The following is a 25,357-nucleotide window of genomic DNA, read 5'->3' on the forward strand; positions in this document are numbered from 1 at the left end:
GTTTTTTGGAATAGCAGAAATCGGGACCACCCTGCCAGGATTAGATTTGTCCCCATCACCTTTTCTATAGCAAAAGAAGTGCCAGCCCAGCCAGCGTGGCTCAGTGGGTGAGCATTGACCTATGAACCAGGAGGTCATGGTTTGATTCCCGATCAGGGCACATGCCCAGATTCAGGCTCAATCCCCAGTAGGGGATGTGCAGGAGGCAGCCAATAGATGATTAATCATGGATGTTTCTATCTCTCTCTCCCTTCCTCTCTGAAATCAATAAAAAAAATATATTTTTTTAAAGTGCCAAAAAAAGGAGCTTTGGAATTACAGACCTTATAACCTTATAATTTACTAGTGGCCTGGTGCACGAAATTCATGCACGGGGGGGGGGGGGGTGTCCCTTAGCCCAGCCTGCACCCTCTCCAATGTGGGACCCCTCGGGGGATATTCAGACATCCCTCTCACAATCTGGTACCGCTGGCTTCTAACTGCTCACCTGCCTGCCTGCCTGATTGCCCCTAACCACTCTGCCTGCTGGCCTTCTTGCCCCCCACTGCCCCCCCTTGCCACCCTGATTGCCCCCAACTTCCCCCCACCGGCCTTCTCGCCCCCAACTACCCCCCCCCCCGCCCCTTGCTGGTCTGATCGCCCATAACCACCTCTGCCTCAGCCCCACCACCATGGCTTTGTCTGGAAGGTCTCCTGGAAGGTCTCCCAGTCTAATTAGCATATTACCCTTTTATTAGTATAGATAACTCCTTGGACAGCCTCTCTAAAATGATCAACAATTTCCCTGCTATAGTGTAGGGAAGAGGGTGTACGAAGACTGACTTGTGTTTTAAGGGTTTAAAAAGAGAAGTAGCTAGACACCCTCCCCCGCTCCCCCAGATGGGTCCTGAGGGATGGAAAGGATGCAGAAGTGGATGCTAGAACTTGTCCTGCCTGGCCTTCCTGGGCAGACTGAGAGCTGGGAAGCCGCTCTGCCTGTGCCCTGAAGGAACTGGGTGCCAGGAGCAGGTGCCTCCAGCCAGCTCAGCCCTGAGCAATTGACATTTCCCTCCCCAAGACAACGGCGGCTAGCCTGTGCTGGGTCTCCATCAGTACCTTCCACATCACCTTTGTGTGCCCGGGTCATCTGCTGACCTCCGTGGCGGTAAGTCCTTATTGCTAATGAGACTCAAGTTCTCTGCCAACTTGGGCACCGAGGCACCAACCACTATTCCCTCTTGGACTCCCTAAGGGAGAGCTTCAACAGGGACTTCCTGCCGGTAGGCACGTGGGCCCTGGAGCTGAGGGAATAAGGAAACGTGCCAAAGGGTACCCTCAAGGTTGTGGAATGGGAGCTACTGCTTTTGTGACTAGGGGTCAACCAGCAAAGATGTGATTATTACTGTTCGGCATTTGAACAGCAGTGGCTGCCAACAGTTTATAAAGTCCTACCTTGTGTCCCGTGAGCCAGTTACAGATGGCAGGCTCTTAGCACGGTCTCTCTATGGTATATACACTCAGGCAGTGAAAACCCGTTTACTAGCCGGTCCCACAGTGAGACTGCAGGTTCTTGAAGCAGCGGTTTGAACCCTTTTGCAGAGGCAACCAATTGGTGTGTCTCTCTCACATCAATGTGGTTCTCATTCATCCCCCCCCCCCCCTTTCTCTCTCTGCCTTTCTCTCTCTCTCTCTCTCACCCAGGTGCACGGCTTGGCACAATTCAGGCGTCAATAAAGGTCGCTTTTAATGCTGCCGGCATCCCTTTCTCCTCCTCCTAGATAGAAGTTTATGGTAGCCCAGAACTGATGTCTCACGGTCATAAAATCAGACATACAATGTTTTCCTCTCCCGAACCTGCCTTGAAGTGGGCGCGGTTTTATCGTCCAAATCCTTCTCTTTCAACCCTCTAATGCTTGATGATTCAGACACGCCCCTAAACACTGAGCATTACTGCCAAGGTGTTCTGTTGACCTCCTCACTGATTGGGTCGGAGGTTATAAGTACTTCATGCTCTCCACGGTGACTTTTTAAAACGCCGGGGAAAAGCTTCGTTTATCAAAGCCCAGCAAGTTTGCCTGTTTACAAACTCAGCGAATTTACAAATTGCAGCGACGCTGTCGTCTTAACTCCAACCCATTGAACCTCCGCTTCCAAAGAGCACACACACGTGTTTCACGGCACCCACTTCTAAGCCAGTGAAGGCAGAGCTCTGAGAGCCCGGGGAAGTAGGGGCCGAACATAACGGAATGTGGAGAGGGGAGGCTCAGCCCACCTGTGTTGGGACCTGGGGGCTGTCGCTGGTCAGCTGGGGGGAGAGGCGTGATCCCACCCCCGTGCCCTCCTTCCCCAGAGCTCAGCAAGGGAGCATGAATGAGGGTGAGCACTCAAACCCGGAACCTGACACCTCCAAACACCACGATCTACATGCCTGAAACCACAACTGGCCACGTGTTTCACAACAGCCGGTCTCGATGGACTGCTCTGTGCCATGGGCCAGGCACCAGCCCAGCTCTCCGCTGCTGTGCGTGCTCTCAGGCCAAAGGTCCCCTTAGCTGCCTCCTCCCTCTGACTGCTTCCTGGCCCCCATCACAAATGGGCTACTTTATCACCTGCCTGGCGTCTCCTTATCTACTCACACAAACTCAAAAGGGCTTTCCCTCCACATTTCACTTAGAAGCACCTAAAATTCTTAAGTATACTGTGTTTTGTGTGTGTGTGTTTTTGCTGATTTGTCTGTTTGGTGTGTTATTGTTTTTTGTTTTTTTTTCTGGCTTCCTTTTAATGTCAGTCTTAGGGGCTGTAGGTGCAGAAAAGGCCTCGCCTTGCCCTCACCATTGTGTTCAGTGGTTAGAGCATCGGCCCACACACCGAACTGAATTTCAGGTTTGATCTCTGCCCCCGAGTGTGGGAGGCAACCAGTTGATGTGTCTCTCTCACATCGATGTTTTCTCTCTCTCTCTCTCTCCCCGCTCCCTCCCTCCATTCCACTCTGAAGAGCAATGGAAAAAACATCCTCAGGTGAGGATTAACAAAACAAAGCAAGGGTCTTGCCAGACACAATCCAGCAATTCTACTTCTGGACATCTACACAAGAGAACTGAAACCAGGGTCTCAAAAAGATGCTGTACACAGCTTTATTCACAATAGCTAACCCTTGGAAGCAACAAGTGTCCCCTGACAGATAAACGCACAAACGAAATGGACTATCATCTAGCCTTTAAAAAGGAAGGAAATTCTGATACATGCTACAGCATGGAGGAACCTCAAGGAGATAATGCTAAGTGAAATAAGCCAGTCACAAAAAGACAGATACTGCAGGATTCCATGTAGATGAGATATTCAGAGCACTCAGATTCATAGAGACAGAAAGCAGAATGGCAGTTGTGTGAGGCAGTGGGAAGGGGGATGGGGAGTGGTTTTATGGGTATCGGTTCAGTTTTGCAAGATGAACAGGGTTCTGGAGATGGATTGTGGTGAAGGTTGCACAACAATGTAAATATACTGAACATCAACCACTGAACTGTATACTTAAAAACAGTTAATATAAATTGTATGTTTTGTGTGTTTTACCACAACAGAATTTTTTTTGGGGGGGTGAGGGGTATAATACATATAGCCTTACCCTATTTTCCATATTTGGTGGCAATTGTAATAAAATGTCTTTTCAATAAAACAAACTATAAAAAAAGTGCACATTAAACACACACACACACACACACACACACACACACACCAGACACTGACCACCACCTCACATCAATTCTAACTCTGAGGTGCTAAGAATCCCCTTGACTTGTTAAAAAATATAGTTTTAATAAATGTATACATCTTTAAAATATATATAGAGAGAGAGATTCCAGGTTTTGCCCAGACCCACTGGGATTCCACTTCAGTGGGGCTAGGCACCAGGAATCTGTCTTCTTACAGTGTTCCCGCAGAGAATTCTGCCTGTCACCGTCAGTCCTTTATCTTGGTTATTCCAAAAGTAGAAGAATAATCGTTTAGCAATTTCCTCAGTTGTCCTTTCAGGTTAATTGGCACATGGTTGTCAAGCAGGTGGGACACACACACTATGGCAGATGCTAGGAAAACAGGGGGGGGAATAATAATATTTATTGAGTCCTCAGTCTCTGTCAGGCATTGTGCTGACTGCTGACCATGGATGACCTGGTTTAATCCTCACAGCATTCCAGGAGGTGGATGCTATTAACACATCCATTTTACAGGTGAGAAAACCAAGTCACAGAGAAGGGAAATACGGTACCTTTTTAAAATCCTTATAGCTTGGAAACGGGGTCCAGAGTCTGTACCCTTTAACCACCATAAACCAGTTCCTGCCATCAGGGAGCCTTGTGAGATGGGGGCACATTGAGATGAGCATAATAAGAGGCAGAATGAAACAGGTGCTAAATTGAGATACAAAGACAAGTGCTGGGGGAAGAGCCATATCTGGGATGATGGTTTGGACTCGAGAGATTTTTCCATCTTTTTGCTAAACAGCTAAAGGCGTGTGAAATTCCCCAGCAAATCCCTGAATGGAGCCACAAAGAATCAGCAAGCGTTAACCCACCTGCCGGAACAGGGTCCACCGAGTTTGTTCTAAAACAGGCCTGTCTTTAAGACCTGGCGCTAAACAAGCTGAACCCCAAAACCAAAGGAGACTGGTTCCACTTTTCAGTTTCTAAAACCTCCTGATGTTGTAATGTGCTTGGGGCGGGAGTTGGGTCAAGCTGGGAAGTGGTCAGACATGACACTGAAGAGTCTGGGTTTTCCTTCCACACTGTGCCTGCAGTGAATTCCCCTAAAGACTGTGATTTGGGGGCCAGAGAAAGCTGTCAATTTGGGGCCAGGATAGCAAACTAAGGGGCCTCCAGAGCAGGAAGGTAACCCTATTTTAGGTGACTAAGCAAATACATTTTTAAATTTTTTATTTATTGATTTTTAAAGAGAAAGAGAGGAAGTGAAAGGGGGAGGGAGGGAGAGAGAGGAAGAGGAGAGAGGAAGGGGGGAGAGAGAGAGGAACATCGATTTGTTGTTCCACTTAGGTATGCATTCATTGGTTGCTTCTTGTATGTGCCCTGACAGGAGAGCAAACCCACAGCCTTGGCGTATCGGGGACGACGCTCTAACCAACTGAGCTACCCGGCCAGGGAAAGCAGGTATTATTTAGCCTGAATTAAGGTCCAGAGGTTGAAGGTCATTTTCCTAAGTCATAACAAGTCCTGTGTGCTAGCTTTTCAGAGATTGTGTGCAAACCTCAGCAAACACACACTGTCATAACCCCACAGTGAGCACACTTCTTCAAAGATGATGGGCTCTGTGGTTCCAAAGAAACAAACTGTTTAAAAGGGCAGGCAGGGTAGGACACTTTCTATTTTGAAAAGATGGGAAGTGCTGCATAGGACTTCTTCTTCCCCGCCACCCTCCTACTCCGAAAGATTAGCTGTTGGAGGTTCCCTCCAACCTAAAACATTATTTTTGCTTTCATAGCTTTTTGGAATATGTGGTACTAGTATATTTTATTGATATATATATATATATATATATATATCAATAAATAACTGTCTTATAAGTTTAAATCACCTACCTTAACAAGGCTAAATGCTAGATGTCTACAGCTAACCCAATTTAAAAGAGAAAAAAGAGAGTAGAGATTTAAGATTTGAATCTAAGAATTCTGATTGTAAATGGTCTTGTTACCTCAAATTTCACAGCTATTTCAATGTATATATATATAACACAAGAGTTATGTTGTATTTCTATCCACATAGGTAGTTCAGATGAAACATATTGACCAAATCTAATTTCGAAACCCGAAATCGATGCTTTTAGGGTATATACAAATTTGAAGCATAAAATTGAAAATGAAATAGTCGTTTCTCTCCTTATCTCTCCAATAAACCAAACAAAAAACAAGGCAGTCACCCTTGGAAACATTTCAGAGACTAGAAGAGGCAACAAGAAAATGGGTCCAGGAGGAGGAGGATTTGGGGCTCATTCAATGACTGTGATGGCAAACACGGCTGGGGTTCCTCCAAGGATTCCTGCCCAAGCCCCCCTCCCCAGAGTAGGACTCTTGCTGGGGAGCAGATGCAGAGTCGGACATTTGCCAGGATCCCTGCATCGTAGAGGGGACATATGCCTTGTCTTTGCCGATGGACTATGAAAGGAAGAAATGGGAATCACCTCTGAGCTAAGAGAGTTAAGAAGCAAGTGTGTCTCATGCCCTTGCTCCCCTAGTGCTCTCTGAAAGCTGAGAACTGCCTAGAGGAGGGCAGATCCACAAGCGTGCAGGAGCCTGGGGTCTGAGTGACCGAGGGAAGCAAACCTGCCCATCAGGAACACTTACTTATTGTTATGTGAATCCAAACAAACGTAGCCTTTTAAGCCATGGATACGTTGCAGTTGGTTTGTTACAGTAAGGATCTTACATTCCAAGGGATCAGGTTGGAGGAGGGAGTAAACACTTACTAGTGAGTTAAGAGGCACACTAGGAAATAAATACATTTTTTTCTCCTATGAAAAGGTCTTTAACACAGAGATCGTGATCTCAAACACTAGACAGGTAGCGTAATACTAGTAGCTATCAACAACGAAGCAGCACTTAATATGTGACAGGCACTATCCTAAGCACTTAACTAACTCAACGGTTCTCACAAACTTGTGATGTAAACTATGTATCATCCCCATTTTACAGATGAAGAAACTGGGGCCCCCGGGGGTTAAGTCATTTGCCTAAGGGCACACTGCTAGTAAGGGGCAGAGGCAGGCTGCAAGGCCAGGCAGCTCAGCTCCAGAGTCTTGCTCGGTTCACTACACTATACACACACCTCTCACATACACACACCTCTCACATACACACACCTCTCACATACACACACCTCTCACATACACACACCTCTCACATACATACACCTCTCACAATGCGCGCAGATAGAGGGGCCAGAGGAAGGCTGAAGCAATTAGGGAATCATGTCCGGTCTGAAGGGGTCAGCTATTCAGCCTGATGATTTGCACATGTATTGCATACTTTCTCATCTTTCAAGAAAAGCCAGAAATCAGATTTTATGCAAAATCTCCCCATTTTAAATTGTTTTAATTTTGTTTTAACCCTCCACAAAGCACATCAGCAGGCTGCATGTAGCCTGGGGGCGGCCACTTGACTTTCAGAGCAGCTGCCTCTAAGAACCACACCGTCTTCTGCTTGTCCAAGGGCCCTGGGGAATTCTGGGTCTGGAAGCCAGAAGGACAGTCAACTCTGCAAACAACAGCTCCTTCAGGCCCGCTGATATGAATAATTAATTTCTGTTTTCTCGCTGCCAGCCCACAAAGGTTACCAACAAGCCTAGTATTCAGGAAGCAACTCAGTGCCCCTCTGAGACAAAGAAGACAGGCGTGGGGGGTCCTGGGGGTGCTCAGGGAGTCGCACAGTGAGGTCCAGCATGGTGGCCTGTGCTCAAAGGGCGCCCGTGGATGCCTGGGTGGGGCCATCAGAGAGTCCGCAAGGCTCATTAGAGACACGACACTCTTTGGCTTTGCAGCTCTCAGCGGGAGAGGGCTCTGAATTCCTCAAGATGCTTTAAAATAAAACAAAAAGGCATAATTATGCGGCAGTACCAAGGCAAGGCAGTTGCATACAAAGCAAGGCTTTCTCCGTGATAGGACCACAACCTCAGCGAGACAGTGCTCCAGGCCTCACCTTCCTCCCCGGCTGCAGCTGTGAGGCATTCTGAGGCATTCGTAATTGGATGCTCCATTGCTCCGGCTCTTGGATTATTCAAACTGCAGGATTTCCTGAAGCCTCAGATTTCAATGAAGGATATGACCAGGCAACAAGAGGTGTAAGATCCCACTTTTCACCGTTACAGTCTTTCTCAGCGATAGACGTGGCCAAACCCGTAATGACTGTGATAACAATAAAATTAACCAATGCGCACCGTTCACTGTGTGTTAGCTGCTAAGTGCTTTATACATGGAGTAATTTTATCTTCATATCAACTTAATTAGGTATTGCTATCATATTATCACCCTCAGTCTACAGATATGGAAACGGAGGCGCAAAAAATGTAAGTTAGCTTAGGGTCACGTAGCCGTTCAGTGGCAGAGCTGGGATTCAAACCCAGGCAACGCGGTCCTAGACAGCATGCGCCTGTCCATTATACCACTGACTGCATTTACACAGAGCTTACTGTATGCCAGGCACTGTGCTACACATTTTCCAAAAGATTATTCCATTTAATCTTTAAAAATGTATATTTTTATTGATTTCAGAGAGGAAGGAAGAGGGAGAGATAGAAACATCAATGATGAGAGAGAATCATTGACTGGCTGCCTCCTGCACACCCCCTACTGGGGATTGATACCTCAACCCGGGCATGTGCCCTGACCCGAATGGAACCATAACCTCCTGGTTCATAGGTTGACACTCAACCACTGAGCAACATAGGCGGGCTCCATTTAATTTTTTTAAAAAAATATTTTCCTTGATTTTTAGAGAGAGAGAGAGGAAGGGAGAAGGAGAAGGAGGAAAGGGAGAAACTTCAATGCCAGAAGGTAATATCTATTAGCTGTCCCCTCAGACCCCCCAAATTGAACGGGCAACCTGCTGGTATACCTGATGACACCCAACCAATTGAGTCAGGTGGGTCAGGATCCATGTACTCTTTACAACACCATCTCCATTGTTCAGAAAAGACAATGGGTTAGAAAGGTTAAGGGCACAAAGTAACAAGGGAACCTGGATCCAAACCCAGTTTCCTCTGATTAAAAGCCAAGCTCTTAACCATTACTTGGTACAGAGTCCCAAGTCATCTAACTTAACTGGTGTTCATAAAATTAGGCCTGGAAACCCATCCAGCCCACACAGCTTCTTTTAAAGAGGAGGAGTTGCAGTCTGGAGAGCGTAAGAGTTAGTGATAAGATGGAATAGAGTAAGTTTGGCCCCAGAAATAACTGGGTTCCATTCTAGTTCTGTCCTTTATTAGCTGTGTGACTTGGGCAAGTGACTCAGTGTTTCCAGACTAATTACTATAGAATGGGAATAATACTTAATCTCACGGGGCTGTATTGATTAAAATATATACTCCTACTAAACACTCGGCATTACAAAACCATCTCATTTTAGTCTGGTATCTCCAAATGGCAAATGGATAGTTTCAAACTTTTGTTTATAAGTCTGGGTGGTTTTTTTTTATTGATTTCAAATAAATAACAGTGTAAGTAGGTTAGAGGATAGGCCCCAAAATCTAATTAATAAAGAATTTGGAAAATTATATTGCATTTCTGGAACTCTTATGAGAGTCACATTCATTCCAAATGTGCAAAATCCCCCACGGGAATCACATTTCTCAGCGATCTGGGCAACCAGACATTTAGGCCTTCACAAATAAAGTCAATATACTACGACATCATGGGCAAAATAGGTTTCCATGGTTGTTCGTTTAAAATTGATTTTAGAGAGACAGAAAGGGAGAGAGAGAAAGCGACATCGATGTGAGAGAGAAACATTGATCAATTGCCTTCCGTACCTGCCTCAACGGGGGATTGAACCTGAGACCCTTTGATGTATGGGATGACTCTCCAACCAACTAAGCCACGCCAGCCAGGGTGGCCTCCATGGTTTTTAATTCTGGTACCCTTTCCCCATGTTAGTGATTTCATAATTTTGCACCTGGAACAATGGACCATGCTGTAATGGCTTATCAAGTTCCTTTGCGCAAACATCAAGACGGGTAGTGTACATCTGGTTTCCTTGGGGGCGGTGGGTGGTGTCTTATTTCTGGTTGCCATGGCTGGTTATTTAGCAGGATATGCCTAGGTCACCTCTTAAGAGTCTCAAACCTTGAGACTCAAACAGACTTCTTCGAGGGAAGATACTCCACATATGTCTTGGTAGTTTGCTATTAGAGAGAGAGCACTCCGACATGGCCCTCAGATAAGAAAGGTCACCAAAAGCTATGCTGGACCTCTCTAGAGTCTGTTGATATGTTTATTTCTCACTACTTTTGCCCTGAAGCCTCTGTTAAAAAAAAAAAAAATCTTGGCCATGAGTATGATCTGCTATTGAGTCATAAATCCTTCTAGCAAATCACCGAATGAAGCATTGGTGAAACAATTTGGCCACTCCTAACATTGCTTTTTACATAGTTGAGATCCACCCTTTCATATACACATACAAACAGCTATGGTTACCAATGGCCTTAGTGAGAAGGGTACTTAGAAGTTTTGAAGAAAACACATTGATTTCTTAGGCTCAGAAGAGCCATTCTTCTGTATGAATGTAAACCAGGCTTTTGTGTCAGTCAGGATAAACTAGGTAATGCTGCAGTAACAAACAGCACTGAACACTGCAGTGGCCTAACGTAACCGTGGTCTATTTCTCACTCTAGTAGTATATGTCCATTGCGGGTTGATTAGGAGCCTGCTCTGCTCTGTTTTTCCCTCTCTCTAGGACCCAGGCTGATAGAGCAGTCACCACCGGGATCACTGTGCATTGCAATAGCAAAGGGGAAAAGAGCTCTGAAGGGTCTCAGATCAGCATTAAGTGCTCTGGTCCAGAAGTGGCACACATCACTTCCATTCAAACTCATCGACTAGAACTAGGCAGACAGTCCTACCCGATTTCAAGGGAACCAGTCATCCTACCCACCATGTTCCCAGAAAGCAAAGGGGGAACCAAAATACTTAGTTCACCGTCCTAATAACTAGCACAGGTCTCCATGAGCTGGGGAGGTCCTAGTTCAGTGATGGGCAACCTTTGGAGCTTGGTGTGTCAAACTTCGCCAAAAAACTGAGCATAACTCGGGTAGTGTGTCACTTTGAGGAAAAAACTAACTCCAAGACTCTAGTCGCAAATGTTTCATCCTCAGGAGCAGCAAATGTTTCATCCTCGGCATGCGACCGCGTGTCATCAGAAATGGCTACGTGTGTCCGTGCTGACACGCGTGTCATAGGTTCGCCATCACTGTCCTAGTTGGTCAGGATGGACGTGTCAGCCTTTTTCTGCATTGCCCACCTTCAGGAAACAACACACTCCCACCAGGAAGAGGGACAAATTCTCAACTGGTCGGCTGGCAGACATGGCAGCAAACACGCCAGGGCACACATCAACATGTGCGTGAGGCACGGGAAGTTTGAAAAGGGCTTCGGGAAGCAAGACCCACCCCAGCTCTAGAATATGTCTTATCGATGGACCCTGCTGATCCAAACAGAGGAGAAGCGGGGAGGAAGAGATGAAGAGAAAGGCAAAGAAGAGAAAGAGAAGGAGGGGGTGGGGGGGGAGTCTTTAAATGCTTAGAAACCCCAACAGTCTGGTCCCATAAAATTCTAATCCCATAAAATTCTTACTTGAAAACGTACAATAATTCTTTTATTTGTTCAGTAAGTACAATATGCCAGCCCCGTGCTGGGGGCAGGGGATGCTAGAGTTAAAAGAAGTGGTTCCCTTAAAGCACGCACACACTTTAAGGGCTTCGAATCCAGTGTGGTTCACAAAGAAGCAAACCATTCTACACCGTTTTCTAATTGCTGAAATGAGTGAGTGTACAAAGTCCAGAGAAGGATGGTGGGACTGGTTTTCCGAAAGCCGCTCACAATGCCCTTCGCCCTTAACAATCTTGACACCAGAGGCTGAAGAGCTATAGTTTCTGAATCACCAGTCCTCAGGCCAGCTAGTGGCCATGTGATCCGGTGCAGGCCAATAGCATGAAAATAGCAGTTGCTAGGTCAGGCTTAGGAGGAAAGCTTTTTAAAGGGACAGACCACCAGTATGATTACTGCAGTCTAACCTATGGAGATTTACGGGCTAGATCACGTTGTCTTTGGGACGATAACTGGGGGGGCTAGAGGAGAACGGTGAGAGGCAGGACAAGTGGTTTCTGCAGTGGTTTAGATTAGAGGCAATGAAATGAATGACTGAGTACTGGTGAACATGTATTGAGCACTTTCTATATCCCAGGCACTATGACATTCTGGGGCTACAAAGACAAAAAGACACAGGTCCGTACAAGGGCCCCTCTCACCACGCCAACCATCACCCCCTGGCAGGGATGAGGGGTGCTCGTGGGACCTCAGGTTTGGGATGTTCTGCCCCAGGCCCCAAGTCCAGAAAACACAAACGGTAAAACGGGGCCGGAGGAATCAAGGCGATTCCCACATGCAGCCGTTCAAATGGGCATCAGGACGCTGCCGACCAAGTGGGTGGTCCTTTTATGTACAAATCTCACCCAAACAAGCCCTGATGCTTCCCAGATCCGGTCTCCTTATTTTAAATCACTGCATGTGGCAAATTAGAAAAGGAAATGGCACGGTGGTAGGAAAAGCCTAGATTCAAAAACAGCACCCCCCTACCCCCCTGCCGATGCCCCCCCCCCCCCCCCCCCCCCCCCCCGCCACTGTCCTGATGAAAATGCTCTGGAATTAGAAAGGGGTGATGGTCACACAACCTTGTGAATATACTAAAAACCATGGCCATACCCTTCGAAAGGGTGAACTTTATAAAATGTCAATTATCTCTCAAGAAAATTAACTAATTAGTTGTTTCAATGGGAGGGGAAAAAATAACCTGGCTACTTAGCTCTAAGCAAACTTGGGCTTGTTAGTTAGCTGGTCAGAGCCTTAGTTTCCTCCTTTGCAAAAGAATGGTAGTTAGTACCTTACAGTTAGAACAGGAGACCATTCTGAATAGTAAACATGATCGTGTAGGTGAAACTCTTAACATAGTACCTTGCAGGTAGTAGAAGCTAAATATATCCGAGTTCCTTTCCTCCTACGTGCCAATAAAAACTTTAAAACAATCATTTGCTTAGCAGCTTCACGATGTGGCACAAGCTCTGGGCAGCCACCCGTCAGACAGCCTTGTCTCCGGCACGCTAAAGCCAGGATCAGACGGGAAGGCAGAGACGCGGACCGCAGGTGACGCTCGCTGCGCCAAGACTACAGATCACGCTGCAGCTGTGCCGGGCAGCAATAACAAGGGGGAGTCACGTGGTGTGAATACAGCTACGGAGACGGCCGTGGTAAAGAAAGGCAGGTGGGCACAGGGATTGCTGCCTATAACTCCAGTTTGGTATATAAACAGAGTCCAGCTTCCAAAGCAGCCACATCTTCCCCCAACACCTGGACAAGTCTATGCGGCTACAAGGCAGCCCCGATGGTCAGAGATGCCCCTTGCCCCGGTCTCCCTGCTGTGCTTCCTCAAAACCAGAATCAACCAGAAACAAACCTTACACAACCGGAATCGTCTAGCACAGTACCAAGTCAGGAAATTCCTATTTTCAATGAGCTGCACACTGTGACTACTCCAAAATCAGCCAGGACTTACAGAGTGCCTACCCTGTGCCCAGCTCTGTGAAAGATATTGTCGTGAGGGAGAAAAAGATGCCCTAGCCGGTTTGGCTCAGTGGATAGAGCGTCGGCTTGAGGACTAAAGGGTCCCGGGTTCGATTCTGGCCGAGGGCACATGCCCGGCTTGCGGGCTCAATCCCCACCCCCCAGTAGGGGGCATGCGGGAGGCAGCCAATCAATGATTCTCTCTCATGATTGATGTTTCTCTCTTCCCCTCTCCCTTCCTCTCTGAAATCAATAAAATATATATTTAAAAAAAGAAGCACAAGCCATGTGCCTCGCCCTCGAGGAGGCCAGCTAACCTCTTGGTTTGAGAGCAACTCTTCACAGAGCATAAGTAACAGGCGTCGTGCCTTGCACAGAGCAGCGGTTCAGTGGTTATTTGTTCACTGGGTCAATGAACTAATAGACGGCACAATAATAAAACAATTGTGCAAGTGTGAGGCTCACTCCAAGAACCACAAGACGGGCTGGAGTAGTTGGAAAAGGCTAGTGCCAGAGGCTGCTAGTTGCCTACTCAATATCAATTATCCCATTTTCCCTTGTAACAGAGTCCCTATTTTATATGAGGTGGCCATATGCCCAGATAAAACACTACATTTCCCAGGCTCCCTTGTAGCTAGAGGTGGCTATTGAAATCTAAACAGAAATTGTTAAGAGAGACTTCCAGGAAACTGCCTAAAAGACAGACGGATAGCTGCTACTCACTCTCTTTCTTCTAATTCTTATCTGAAACAGGAATGCGATGACTGCATTTCCAGCAGCTATTCTGGACCATGAGGAAAACTTGAGACGGAAAGCAAAAGGCAAAAGAAGCCTGAATTCCTGATGACGGTGTGGTCACCATACCCTCCCTGCACTGCTTACTCCTGGGATTCTTTAGATGAGGGATAAATGAACCTCCCTCCTGCTTACGCCACTTTTCTGTGTGTGTTTTGTCTTATACAGCAAACCCATATCTTAACCAATACAAGGTTCCATAAAAAAGCCGGGCCTTGCCCTGGCCGGTTTTACTCAGTGGTTGGAGCATCAGCCTGCAGACTGAAGGATTTCGGGTTCAACTCCGGTCAAGGCCACGTGCCTCGGTTGCAGGCTGGGGAAGGCAACCAATCGATGTGTCTCTCTCACACCGATGTTTCCCTCTCTGTGTCTCTAGTCCTCCTTTCCACTTTCTATAAATATCAGTGGGGGGGAAAATTTAAAAAGCTAGGCCTCAAAGGAAAGGTTGGCTTTGCATCTGGGCAAATGGAGGTGGGAGGACATCTCAAATGCCAAAAAGAGCAGGGGAAAAGGCACTGGCAGGGATGAGCACTGGCCGGAAGCAAGTGGGTAGAAAGTAGGAAATGAGAAGCCAGATAATGGTTTTGTAGACGTTGGGGGAGACAGGGCTTGACTGGGGAAGGACCAGAGACCACAAAGGAGCAAAACACCTCTGGAGCCCTAGCCGGCTTGGCTCAGTGGATAGAGCGTCGGCCTGCGGACTGAAAGGTCCCGGGTTCGATTCCAGTCAAAGGCACATGCCCAGGTTGTAGGCTCGATCCCCAGTAGGGGGTCGTGCAGGAGGCAACCAATCAATGATTCTCTCTCATCACTGATGTTTCTATCTCTCCCTCTCCCTTCCTCTATATCAATAAAAAATATATGTAAAAAGAAAACCAAACAAAAAACACACCTCTGGACCTGAGGAAGGTAAGAATGGAGAGAGAGAGATAAGACGAAAAGGCCTGGGGGACGTCATCACAGGAAGGTACGTGAATATGAGCTGTGTCGTGGTTCAGCCAAACGGAACGTTCCTGTACTTAGAACAGTCACAGCAACACCACCTAAGACCTATGAGACACGTAGGCGCCCGCCCCTGTGCTACTCCACTTTACACACATTATCTCACTGAAGCTTCCCAAGTCTATGACATACATCAAGCATGTCAAACTCAAAGGCTAACACGGGCCAAATAAACGAGGCATGCGGCCCGCGGGCCACCAGTTTGACACGCTTGGCATACACAGTTCTATCATCATCACCCCTACTCAGCAGGTACGAAACCCGGGGCCTAGAGAAAGTCAGGAACTTGTCCAACATGAGCCTCACAGCCCTGCAAGCTGGGGAACGCCAAGCCCAATTTTCAGATGCAGAGAGTGTTTGAACCGTTATTCCAAAGCCAGGAAATTGCATGAAGATACTGACTTTAACACATAAAGATCCAGCGTCAAAGGCAGGGTCAATTGCTTTATGAATAGTCTCTTAATAAGAAGAAACATTTTCAGGCTTGGTTGTAGAGGAGGAAGAACTTGCTAAGCCCACCCACATCCTCTGACCGACTACAGTGTTCGTGAGATGTAGATGGTTAAGGGGGTGGGGGCGAGGGGAAGGAGAGAGGCCAGCACTGAGGAACTAAGCAAACAGTGATGCAATATCAACTCCGGTTATAAATGAATCACAGCCAGCCACCAGCATATGCCTCCAAGAGTTCTTTAATGTCTTCTCCACAACAGGGAATGGGAAAAAAAATTACTCTATCATACTTTTGAGTTAAGTTATTCAAACACATCCACTGAACACAAGGGATTTTTTTTTTTTTTCTGGAGCAAAAATCTCATTAATCACTAACGGGAAGGGGAAAAAAAACCCCACCAGGTTACAAATGAACTAGGTAACATGAGTACCTAGCAGGAAATGCATTTCCCATGAAGATCAAAATTAAAAGTCCTCATTGGCAGATTGGCAGAATCTGATAGCAGGGCTTTTCCCATGTTGAGAAATCTAGAATTCTACAGCTGGCCAGGACAGCATGACTTGCTGAGAGCTAACAGTGCCAATTTGCCTGGCTGGCGTGGCTCAGTGGTTGAGCGTTGACCTATGAACCAGGAGGTCAAGTTCAATTCCCGGTCAGGGCACATGTCTGAGTTGCGGGCTTGATTCCCAGTAGGGAGTGTGCAGGAGGCAGCCTATTGATGATTCTCTCTCATCATTGATGTTTCTCTCTCTCTCTCCCTCTCCCTTCTTCTCCCTGAAATCAATAAAAATGTATTTTTTTTAAAAAAAAGAAAAAAGAGTGCCAGCTTTGTAAGACTGATCCAAGTTCAAATGCTGACCCCATTACAAGCTGTTTGATTCTGGGTACATTTCTTTACCTCTCTAAGCCTCAGCACCTTCACCTATAAAATGGGACTAATAATTTCCACCCGCTGATATGGCTGTGAGGCTTAAGGAGACAGTCGGCTGCTCCTGGTACTATGACTCTGACAGGACTCACTTCAGTGCTCTCTGCTTATCCCAGGAAAGAAAAGGCCATAGGCTACAATGGAAAAAGCCTAGATCTCGCCCTAGCCGGTTTGGCTCAGTGGATAGAGCATCGGCCTGCGAACTGAAAGGTTCCAGGTTCGATTCTGGTCAAGGACACATGCCCGGGTTGTGGGTTCGATCCCCAGTGGGGGACTTGCAGGAGGTAGCCGATCCATGATTCTCTCTCATCATGGATGTTTCTCTCTCTCTCTCTCTCTCTCTCTCTCTCTCTTCCTTCCTCTCTGAAATCAAATATATATATAAAGCCTAGATCTGGCTGGGAGGACCTACCTCAAGGACCATGAGTATGTGACTTTGGGGTTACGTTTAGTGCTCTAGGGTCCTCATCTGTCTGGAAAGAGGCAGGATTAGACCAAGTCTAAGATCTCTTCCTGTTCTGGGCTCTTGAATGTTGCCGAACTTCTAAATAACAGTCCTTAGCTGGTCTTTTCAGGATTTGACAAATTACCTGCTGGGAAGTTATTTCTTTATTTAAAAAACCTATGATTTATACCTCAGGAAGCCAAAGAGCCAGGGAGAACGTTAACGGCAGGTCAGCAATGTTTGTAGTCTCAGCTCTTAACACAGAGGTATGAAGTAAAAACCTCAATAAATCCTTGTTGGATGGATGGATGGATGGATGAATGAATGAATGAATGAATGAGTGAATGTCAAGGGTCAGCGAAAATAGAGACTGCTCCTCCTCTACTGAGCAAAGTTTAATGCAAGGAAAAAATGCTACCACTTTAAAATATTAATGATATTTACTTTGTCTTCTGAACTAAAACCAGAATATCGGATGAATAGTTACTACTAGTCAAAAGGATGCCTGACTCTGAAAGCACCTTTGGGCTTTGGTCCCCAAAGAGTGCACGTGGCACAGGGGAGGCCACAGGCTGCAGAAGGAATGCATCAACCCCGAGAGGGACATGCCATTCAACCTCTGTGGCTGAGGGGGCCCAGCATGTCAGCACGAAAGGTAAAACACCAGGGCCTGCCCTAGCCGGTTTGGCTCAGTGGTAAGAGCGTCAGCCTGGGGACTGAAGGGTCCCAGGTTCGATTCCGGCCAAGGGCACATGCCTGGATTGCGGGCTCAATCCTCAGTAGGGGGTGTGCAGGAGGCAGCCAATCAATGATTCTCTCTCATCATTGATGTTTTTAACTCTCTATCCCTCTCCCTTCCTCTCTAAAATCAATAAAAAATATTTAAAAACAAAACAAAACAAAAAAACACCAGGGCCTCCTCATGTGGGCATGCAGTTGTGACTGCCCAAGAGTGCCCAGCTGAGGAGGGGCGGTCTAAAGTCCAGCAGGTGGTCTGCTCACCTGCGAGGCCAAATCCACCCTGGAGCCCCATGGATGGGCAGCAGCCCTAATGGCTGACCTCAGCAGCAGGTGGACTGGTCTTCTGGGGACTTTAGTGATAAAGAAAATAATAACAATGCGCGCACACGGGTCCACTACACACGCATGCACTTAATGGGCACTGTGTGCCAGATGCTTTGCTAAACTCTTTAATTATTTTATTGTCCTTAATCTTAACTCTCCTGAGAGGGAGGTGCTATTATTTGAACGCACAGGCTCAAGAGTCAGACTGCTTGGGTTCATATCCCAAGTGCCACTTATAAGCTGGGTGACGTTGGGCAGGGTGACTGAAGCTCTCTGGGCCTCAAGATTCCCATACGTAAAATGGAAGTGATCATAGTGCCCATCTCATAAAGCTGTTGAGTGGTATAAGTGGGTTAATACGTAAAAAATGCTTAGAGCTGGAGCTGGCACCAAGGAAGCCCTTGGTAAGTTTGGGGTTGAAAAGGTCAGTGGCTTGGCCACGGTCTCACACCGGGTGAGGGGCAGAACCAGGACACAGACACAGGTATGGCTTCACCGCACACATGACCCAACACAGCTGATCCTAGCTGTGCGGCCCCCGTGCCCCACCCCACTCACACCACCACCCTCATTCAAGGCAACGTGGCCTAGTCCTTCTTGATACCAACCAAGGCTGCAAGGTGCTAAAAGAAAGATACTAAAAGAAAAAGGGCATTCTGTTCGGCCCGGGTGGCTCACTGGTTGAGCGTCGACCTATGAACCAGGAGGTCATGGTTCCATTCCCGGTCAGGGCACATGCCCAGGTTTCCAGCTCAGTCCCCAGTGTGGGGTGTGCAGGAGGCAGCCTATCGATGATTCTCTCTCCTCACTGATGTTTCGATCTCTCTATATGTTGGGAAGAAAAAAAAAAAGACATTCTAACTCATTGAAATTCTGATTTGGCTGTTATGTGTAGGAAAAAACCCCAAAGGGATCTGCCCCTGATCTAAGAGAAAGCAGCCCTTTTCCAGGGTGGGGAGCTCCTCTGTACACTGGGCCATTTTTTTTTCTTTCTTTTTTTGCCACTGGGTCTTTAAGATGTCTCAGGTAATCTCTCTCCTTGAGACCCGGAGAGGAAGGCAGAGTCCGAATTGCCAATAAACCTGACCTTCAGTTAAGGATCTCTGAGCACAGAAAATGGGCCTCATTGCTGGTGGAGAGGGAGAAACAACAGGAGGGCCCACCCAGCCAGAGAGACCCATGAGCTCAGATGACCACTCTGCCCTGGGCCCTGCCCTACTGCCCGGAAGGTGCTAGAAAGAGCCGGAGCCGTGCTAGGAAAAACACATGCATCACAGAAAGCCAAACCATCTGTGATTCAGGATGATCTGGAAGTGGGAGCACTGACTCAAAGAAAACAACCTGTGGTCATGGTGAGTGAACGCTGGGTAAATCTGTGTGCCAGGGTCTGTTGAAAGCCCTTAGACATAACATTCCATCTATTCCTCAGAGCAACGGTATGGCCTAAGCAGTGTTTGTTAGCCTCACTCGTTTTATAGAGGAAACTGAGACACAGAAAATTCAAATAACTTCTCCCAAGGTTATACCAGCAATCTGGCTTCAGAGCCGTTGGTCTTTATTAGCATTTTCAAAGCTTTCTGTCCAACCCACACCAAGAAATAATTCTACATCAGGAACCAGTATCTATGCACATATTTACACATAATTGAAAAATTTTAAAAGTATTTGTTTTGTCTTAAATATATATTTTTATTAATTTCAGAGAGGGAGAGAGGGAGAGAGAGAGAGACAGACAGAAACATCAATGATGAAAGAGAATCATTGACTGGCTGCCTCCTGCACGCCCCCTACCAGGGATGGAGCCTGCAACGGGGAATTGAACCGTGATCTCCTGGTTCATAGGTCAACGCTCAACCACTGAGCCACAGCAGCTGGGCAAAACAAAGCTTTTAAACAGAATAATACTCACCATTACCATGTGCAATATACTCTGAAGCTTTCTTTTCTGTTCCATCTCATTTAAAATATAGAGGGTGTCCCCCAAAAATGTATATACACACTTTGAATAATTATGAAGGCAGTGTTTATTAAAATACATTTCATTTTCAAAGCTGAGCGATCAGCTCTTAAAGGGTGTATGCATTTTTGGGGGGCATATTCAACAAATATGTACGGACCATCTAACATTTGTTAGATCCTGGTTTAGGCTTTGGGGCAACGTCAGTGAAAGTAAGAGACAAACATCCTTGCCCTCTTGGAGCTTGTGTTTTACTGGAGAGAAAGATGGATAAGATCCACATACAAAACCGTTGCATCCCCGGTGGTAATGGGGTGAGCGCAATGGAGAAAAAAAAACGAAGCAGGGACGGCCAAGGGAGGCCAGGGCAGCCTGGCAATGCTTTCACTCCTCACCACCGGATTTCAGTGGGCTGTCACCCACAGTGTGAAAACCCCTGCCGTTAATCCCTCCGCTCCAGTGCCTCTCTGTATGCCTGAAGTCTCCTCCTCCTAGATGGTGTGCCAACATGCAACATTTATGTGACTGTGCGCACATGTGGACACATGTATAGAAGCGTGTGGATGTGTGTACATACATGTATGCATGTGCCTGCCCACCCCCATTCACTTCCTCACTGGGGAGGCTTTGGAGACAGGAGCAGCGCCCTCACAAGCAGTTGTGCAGGGGTCCCCTGCAGAGCTTGCCCTGAAGAGATGTCTGAAATACAGCCCAGGCACCGCTAGCCAAAGCCCGGCGGGCCAGACATGTGTCCTGGCTGGAGTCTTCAGTCCACAGGAAGGAGAATCTTTTTTTTTTTTTTTTAATCACTGATCCACCCAAAGGGGGCACCTTTTGTAGTGGCAGGCCAGGGGGACCACGAGTTCCTAATCTGCACCACGGTGCTCTCTGGGCTAGAGTGCCCTTAAGAAGAGAGGAGACAGATTTTACTCGAAGAAATAAAATCACTCCCTGGAGAAAATCCAGTGCATTGGGCACACCCGGGCAGGGTGACTGATGTGGGTCTGAGGGGAGATGGGATTGGAGCCAGCTCTGAAGCAGCGCTGGACCGCTTGGGTAGCCTCCACTGAGGGCATCTGAAACTTGGCACTAGAGTGCAATCTTCAGACTCTTCCTTTAAGTTAAAGGGGCACATAAAAAAAAAGACGGTACTAGCATGGGCGGCAAAAGCATGATCTATGGGAAGAGCAGCCAATCTCTGCTAATGAATAAGTGTAATTGATCACAACAGATGACTTGATGGACCTTCCAAATGTGCTTTTAGCAACGTAGACAGTTTTTCATTCAAATGCAAACTTACCCAGATAAAAATCTAATAATGGAAATTTTGGAACAATCCCAGCATCAGTAATTTTTTTTTTCTCCCTTCACTTAGCAGGAAGGCATCTGAAGTACTTGGTCTCAGCTTGAGCTAGACAGACACCAAGTCATACGTCCCTGTAGTTGAGGAGACCCTGACAGTCCCAGGGGACAGCAAAGGAACAGTCACAGGCCACCCCACATCCCCATCCTTTCCTCCTCCCTGACCTGTGGCTGGAGACATTTATTCGAGAAATATTTATTGAGCACTTACTCTGTGCACTTTGTGCAAGACACCAGGCTGACGATCACAAGGGGATGCAAACTGTCTAAGACCAGGTCCTGCCCTCAGAAGAGAGGGCAGATGTGAGGGGAAACCACAAATGACAGGAGGTCCAAGTGGAGCCAATCGGCTCACTCAAAGCAGGCTCTTCATCTTTCCGAGCTCCAGTTTCCTCCTTCATCATGTGAAGACGCTGCCCTAGACATGATCTCCGGGCACGAGGCCAGCTTGAAGACTCTGTAATTCTAAGCCCTTCCCTTCTCCCTCAGGCTCCTAGCTCCTAGGACGCTGACAGACCAAGTGCAGCCTTCTAGGAAGGGGGCCAGGCAGCAAAGGCAGGGGGCAGTGAGGATTATGGACCTTTCACCAAGTGATAACCTGTTTCAATTTGACGGGAACAGAGATACAGGCTGGAGGAGATGAGAGATACGTTCAGAAAATTGAGTGGCAGATTTAGACCTCCACATCCAGGAATCTGGGGGAACTGGCAGCCCCCAGTTTGCTCAGAGGATACTATCAGGGTGGTGCAAAGGGATCTGGCCGGCCTGTGGAGGGTGAGTTGGAAGGGGTGGGAGTGGGTGATGTTGCAACAGACAGAGCAGAAAGGCTGAGGCCTAAGGGTAAGAGTCCTCCATGGTCTGGCCAGGCACACATTCCATCACCCCTGCCATCGCCATAATGTTTATTTTTATGAATTTGCCCAAGCCCAAATCACTCTGCACTAGGTGTTGGCTTTTTTTTTTTTTTTAAGTTCCACAAGTGGCTTCAAGGTAAACAGGTAAATCTTATCTCCCTTCTTCCCAGGCGCCTGAGTTTAAACAGGACCAACAAGGTATGCCCGGGATGGGGTGCAGGAGGTGACCAGCAGCCCCCAGGGGGTGCGCGAAATCGGGGATCTAGAGAGGGGTGCGCCTACCTGCAGAGGAGCCGTCCTCGTGGTCTGAGCTGTTGTGGCTGCAGTCACTGCCCGGCTCCGGCGAGCTGTGGCTGGGCGAGTCCCGCTCGGGCACCCACAGTAAGCCCTTGCGCCGCCACCGGGGGTGGTGATCGCGGGCCCCGCGCCGGGGGGCCTCCTCCGTAGCGATGGGCGAGCCCCGCCCGTCCTTGGCCTCCGACTCCAGCTGCTCCAGGTCGCGGCTCCGGCGCTGCAGCCGCCGGCCCCCGGGGATCAGATGCATCCAGCGATGGGGGCTGCTCGCCCGCGCCGCCTTCTCGGCCTCCCCGCGGGTGCCGAACCGACAAGGGGCCACAAGCAAGTGGCCCAGGACGAATTTCTCGTTCAAATCCACCATCTCGAAGTCGTGGTCACTGCCGTCGCCCCCATCATCCGCGCCCGAGGCGTCCGGCTCGCCCTCCTCGGAGCCCCGCCCCGCCCGGGTCCCCGAGGCCGGCTCCTCGCCCGGGGACCTGGGAACCGCGCCATCGTGGCCCAGGGGCGCGCAGTCCTCCCGCGGCTTGAAGAGGAGGCGAGGCTGCAGCAGCTGCTGGTGGATGGCTGCGGTCAGGCTGCACACCGTGGCCCCGGCCCCCGCCGCCACGGGCCAGGCGGGAAGGTCCAGGCACAGGCACGGAGTCTCGGCCTGGGCAGCCACCTCCGGATCGGGGCGCGCGGGTCCCGGGGGTTCGCCGCCGCCGCCGCCCGCTGCGCCCTCCTCCTCCCGCAGAGGCGGCGCCCGCTCCGGCCCGGCCGACGCCGGCTCCTCGGCCGAAGCTGCCCCGCCGCCGCCGCCGTCTGCGCCCCCCCGGCGCCCGCAGCCCAGGTCCCGCTTCTCCCCGGCCAGCACCGACTGCAGGTAGGACACTTTGAACTTCTCCTCGGCCGACACCTGTTGCAGCCGCTTCAGGTTGAGCTTGCAGCGCTCCAGCTCCTGCTCCACGTCCAGCACCGAGTCCAGCCGCATGACGGGCGCCGCCTGCCCGGGGAACTCGGCCTGCCAGTGGCGCTCAAAGTCCTGGGGGTCCCACATGCCGGGCGCCCCCGCGGGCCTCGGAGCTCCGCTCTCCTCCGCTCAGCGGCCGGGGTCGCGCCCCGCTCTCCGGAAGCCCGCGCTGGCGCAGTCGCCTCCCCTTCGCTTCAGCCCCAGAAGAGAATAAGAGAAAAAATAAAGTTTTTCCCCTTCCGCCCTCGTGCCGGTTTTTTTTTTTTTTTTTTCCCTTCTTCTGGTTTTCGCCTCCCTGACGTAAGCATCTACCCGAGGCGGAGGCGGGCGTCTGGGGGCCCTAGGCCCGCCCGGGCAGGACGCGCGGAGCCGCGGTCTGCAGCCCCAGCCACGGGGCGGGCGCCCTGCGGGCTCGGGCGCCGGGAGAGCCGGGCGGGGGGGGCGGGGCCTCGGGGGCGCGGGGCCAGGCCCGCAGGCGCCGCGGAGCTGCGCTGGCCGCCCGGAGGCTGGGGGCGGGCCGCGGCGCGCGTGCCTCCTGCGCCGGACACCCCGAGGCGCCCGCGACCCCTGGAGCTGCGGCCTCCCCGCCCCGCTCTGCGCCTCTCTGGCCAGGCGGGCTGCGCAGTGCCGCCGCCGCGCGGGCTCCCTGCACCCGGGCGCGGGGCCGCGCGGCGCGGGGAGGCGGGAGTCCCCGTGAGGGAGCGAGTGGGGGCGCCTGGGCCGCCAGCCTACCCTTCGCCACCGGACTCTCCGCCGCCTGTTCGGCCTAGGGTCGGGGCGGCGCCTGGACCCCGGAGGGGAGGTGGGGGAAGGCGATGTGGCGCGGCAGGTGTCGAAGGGGGGGGTCTCCTGGCCACGGAGTTGTCCTTCGCCTGCATTTACTGAGCGCCTTTAACTTGATTAAAATCACAGCGCTATCTCACCCAAATCGGGGGTAAAACTTTACTGTGTTGTTGTTGTTGTTGTTGTTGTTGTTGTTGTGTGTGTGTTTAAAGTCACTTAAAGCGTTCTCTCCGCGGCTCACTAGAGCTTTTGGGGGAAGGGATAGGCCAGGGTGACAGCCCCAATGGCTTTGCTCAGTGGCCCCTGTGACTGCATCAAACCCTGACCGCACGGGCCCTAGACCCCTGAGTGTCTAAGAGGACCCTCCACTCCTCTTTGTGGCCTCAACAACTCCCTTGGGGGGGGGGGGGAAGCTGGGACAAGCGCCTGGACTGGCAGTCAGCGCGGGGCACCCTCCCCTCCACACCGGGCTGCACCACCCTTTTCCAGGGCCTCTCCCCCTGTCTGCATGGGAGATAAATGGTCTTGTGCGTTAAGGATGAGTAAACTGATAGTCTAAGAGACTAAGTAACTTGGCAGCTGGAAATCCTTCCTGTCCTCAAAGCCCCCTGGGGACCAGCTAAACTCCCAGCCCCCTGCCATGGCCTCTCACCTGAACCATCTGAGCAGCCCGCCCTCGTCCTGCTTGCTTTCCAATCCCTTTCAACCCACCCCTCAAGGCTTGGCACTGGGAAGACACCAGGACGATCGTTCTTACCCACAAATGAGGTAGCGCCATGCTCCTGCTCAGAACCCTTCAGTGGCCCCTCGACACCTCCAGGATGGAGCCCAGACTCCTCCTCTTGACCCAGGAGGTCCTCCTCCCATGTTTGGTCTCTACCCACTTCTCTGCCTGCCTCCTGTGCTGTAGCCGGACCAACTCCAGGCTGTGCCCAAAGGCGTCTCACTCTTTATGGGTGCCTTTTCCTCTTCCTTGGAACTTCTGTCCCTGCACATGGGCACAATCCCTGCTGCCTGAGGACGCCAACCCTGCTTTGATCCCCACCTTTAAAGGATCCCCAGTGAAAGGAAGCCTTTTCTGGCCTCTCCCCTCTTCTTTGTGTCACCACCCCATCTTAGACATGTCTTTATCTTTGCCCTTGTTCCACTTTATTATAATTA

General features: G+C 49.5%; 1 protein-coding gene across 1 annotated transcript in view; it reads right to left on the reverse strand.

Annotated features, from left to right (window-relative positions):
* Positions 1-22,904, reverse strand: part of ABR (ABR activator of RhoGEF and GTPase) — a 190,207-nt gene extending 167,303 nt beyond the window's left edge. The window contains exon 1 of the mRNA XM_054709005.1: positions 22,450-22,904. Within this exon, the coding sequence (XP_054564980.1) occupies positions 22,450-22,825 (376 nt within the window). The 5' untranslated portion in view covers positions 22,826-22,904. The remainder of the gene's footprint in view (positions 1-22,449) is intronic.
* Between the last annotated feature and the right edge of the window lie 2,453 nt (positions 22,905-25,357).

This window comes from Eptesicus fuscus, chromosome 20 (genome assembly GCF_027574615.1).
Source record: "Eptesicus fuscus isolate TK198812 chromosome 20, DD_ASM_mEF_20220401, whole genome shotgun sequence".
NCBI lineage: Eukaryota > Metazoa > Chordata > Mammalia > Chiroptera > Vespertilionidae > Eptesicus > Eptesicus fuscus.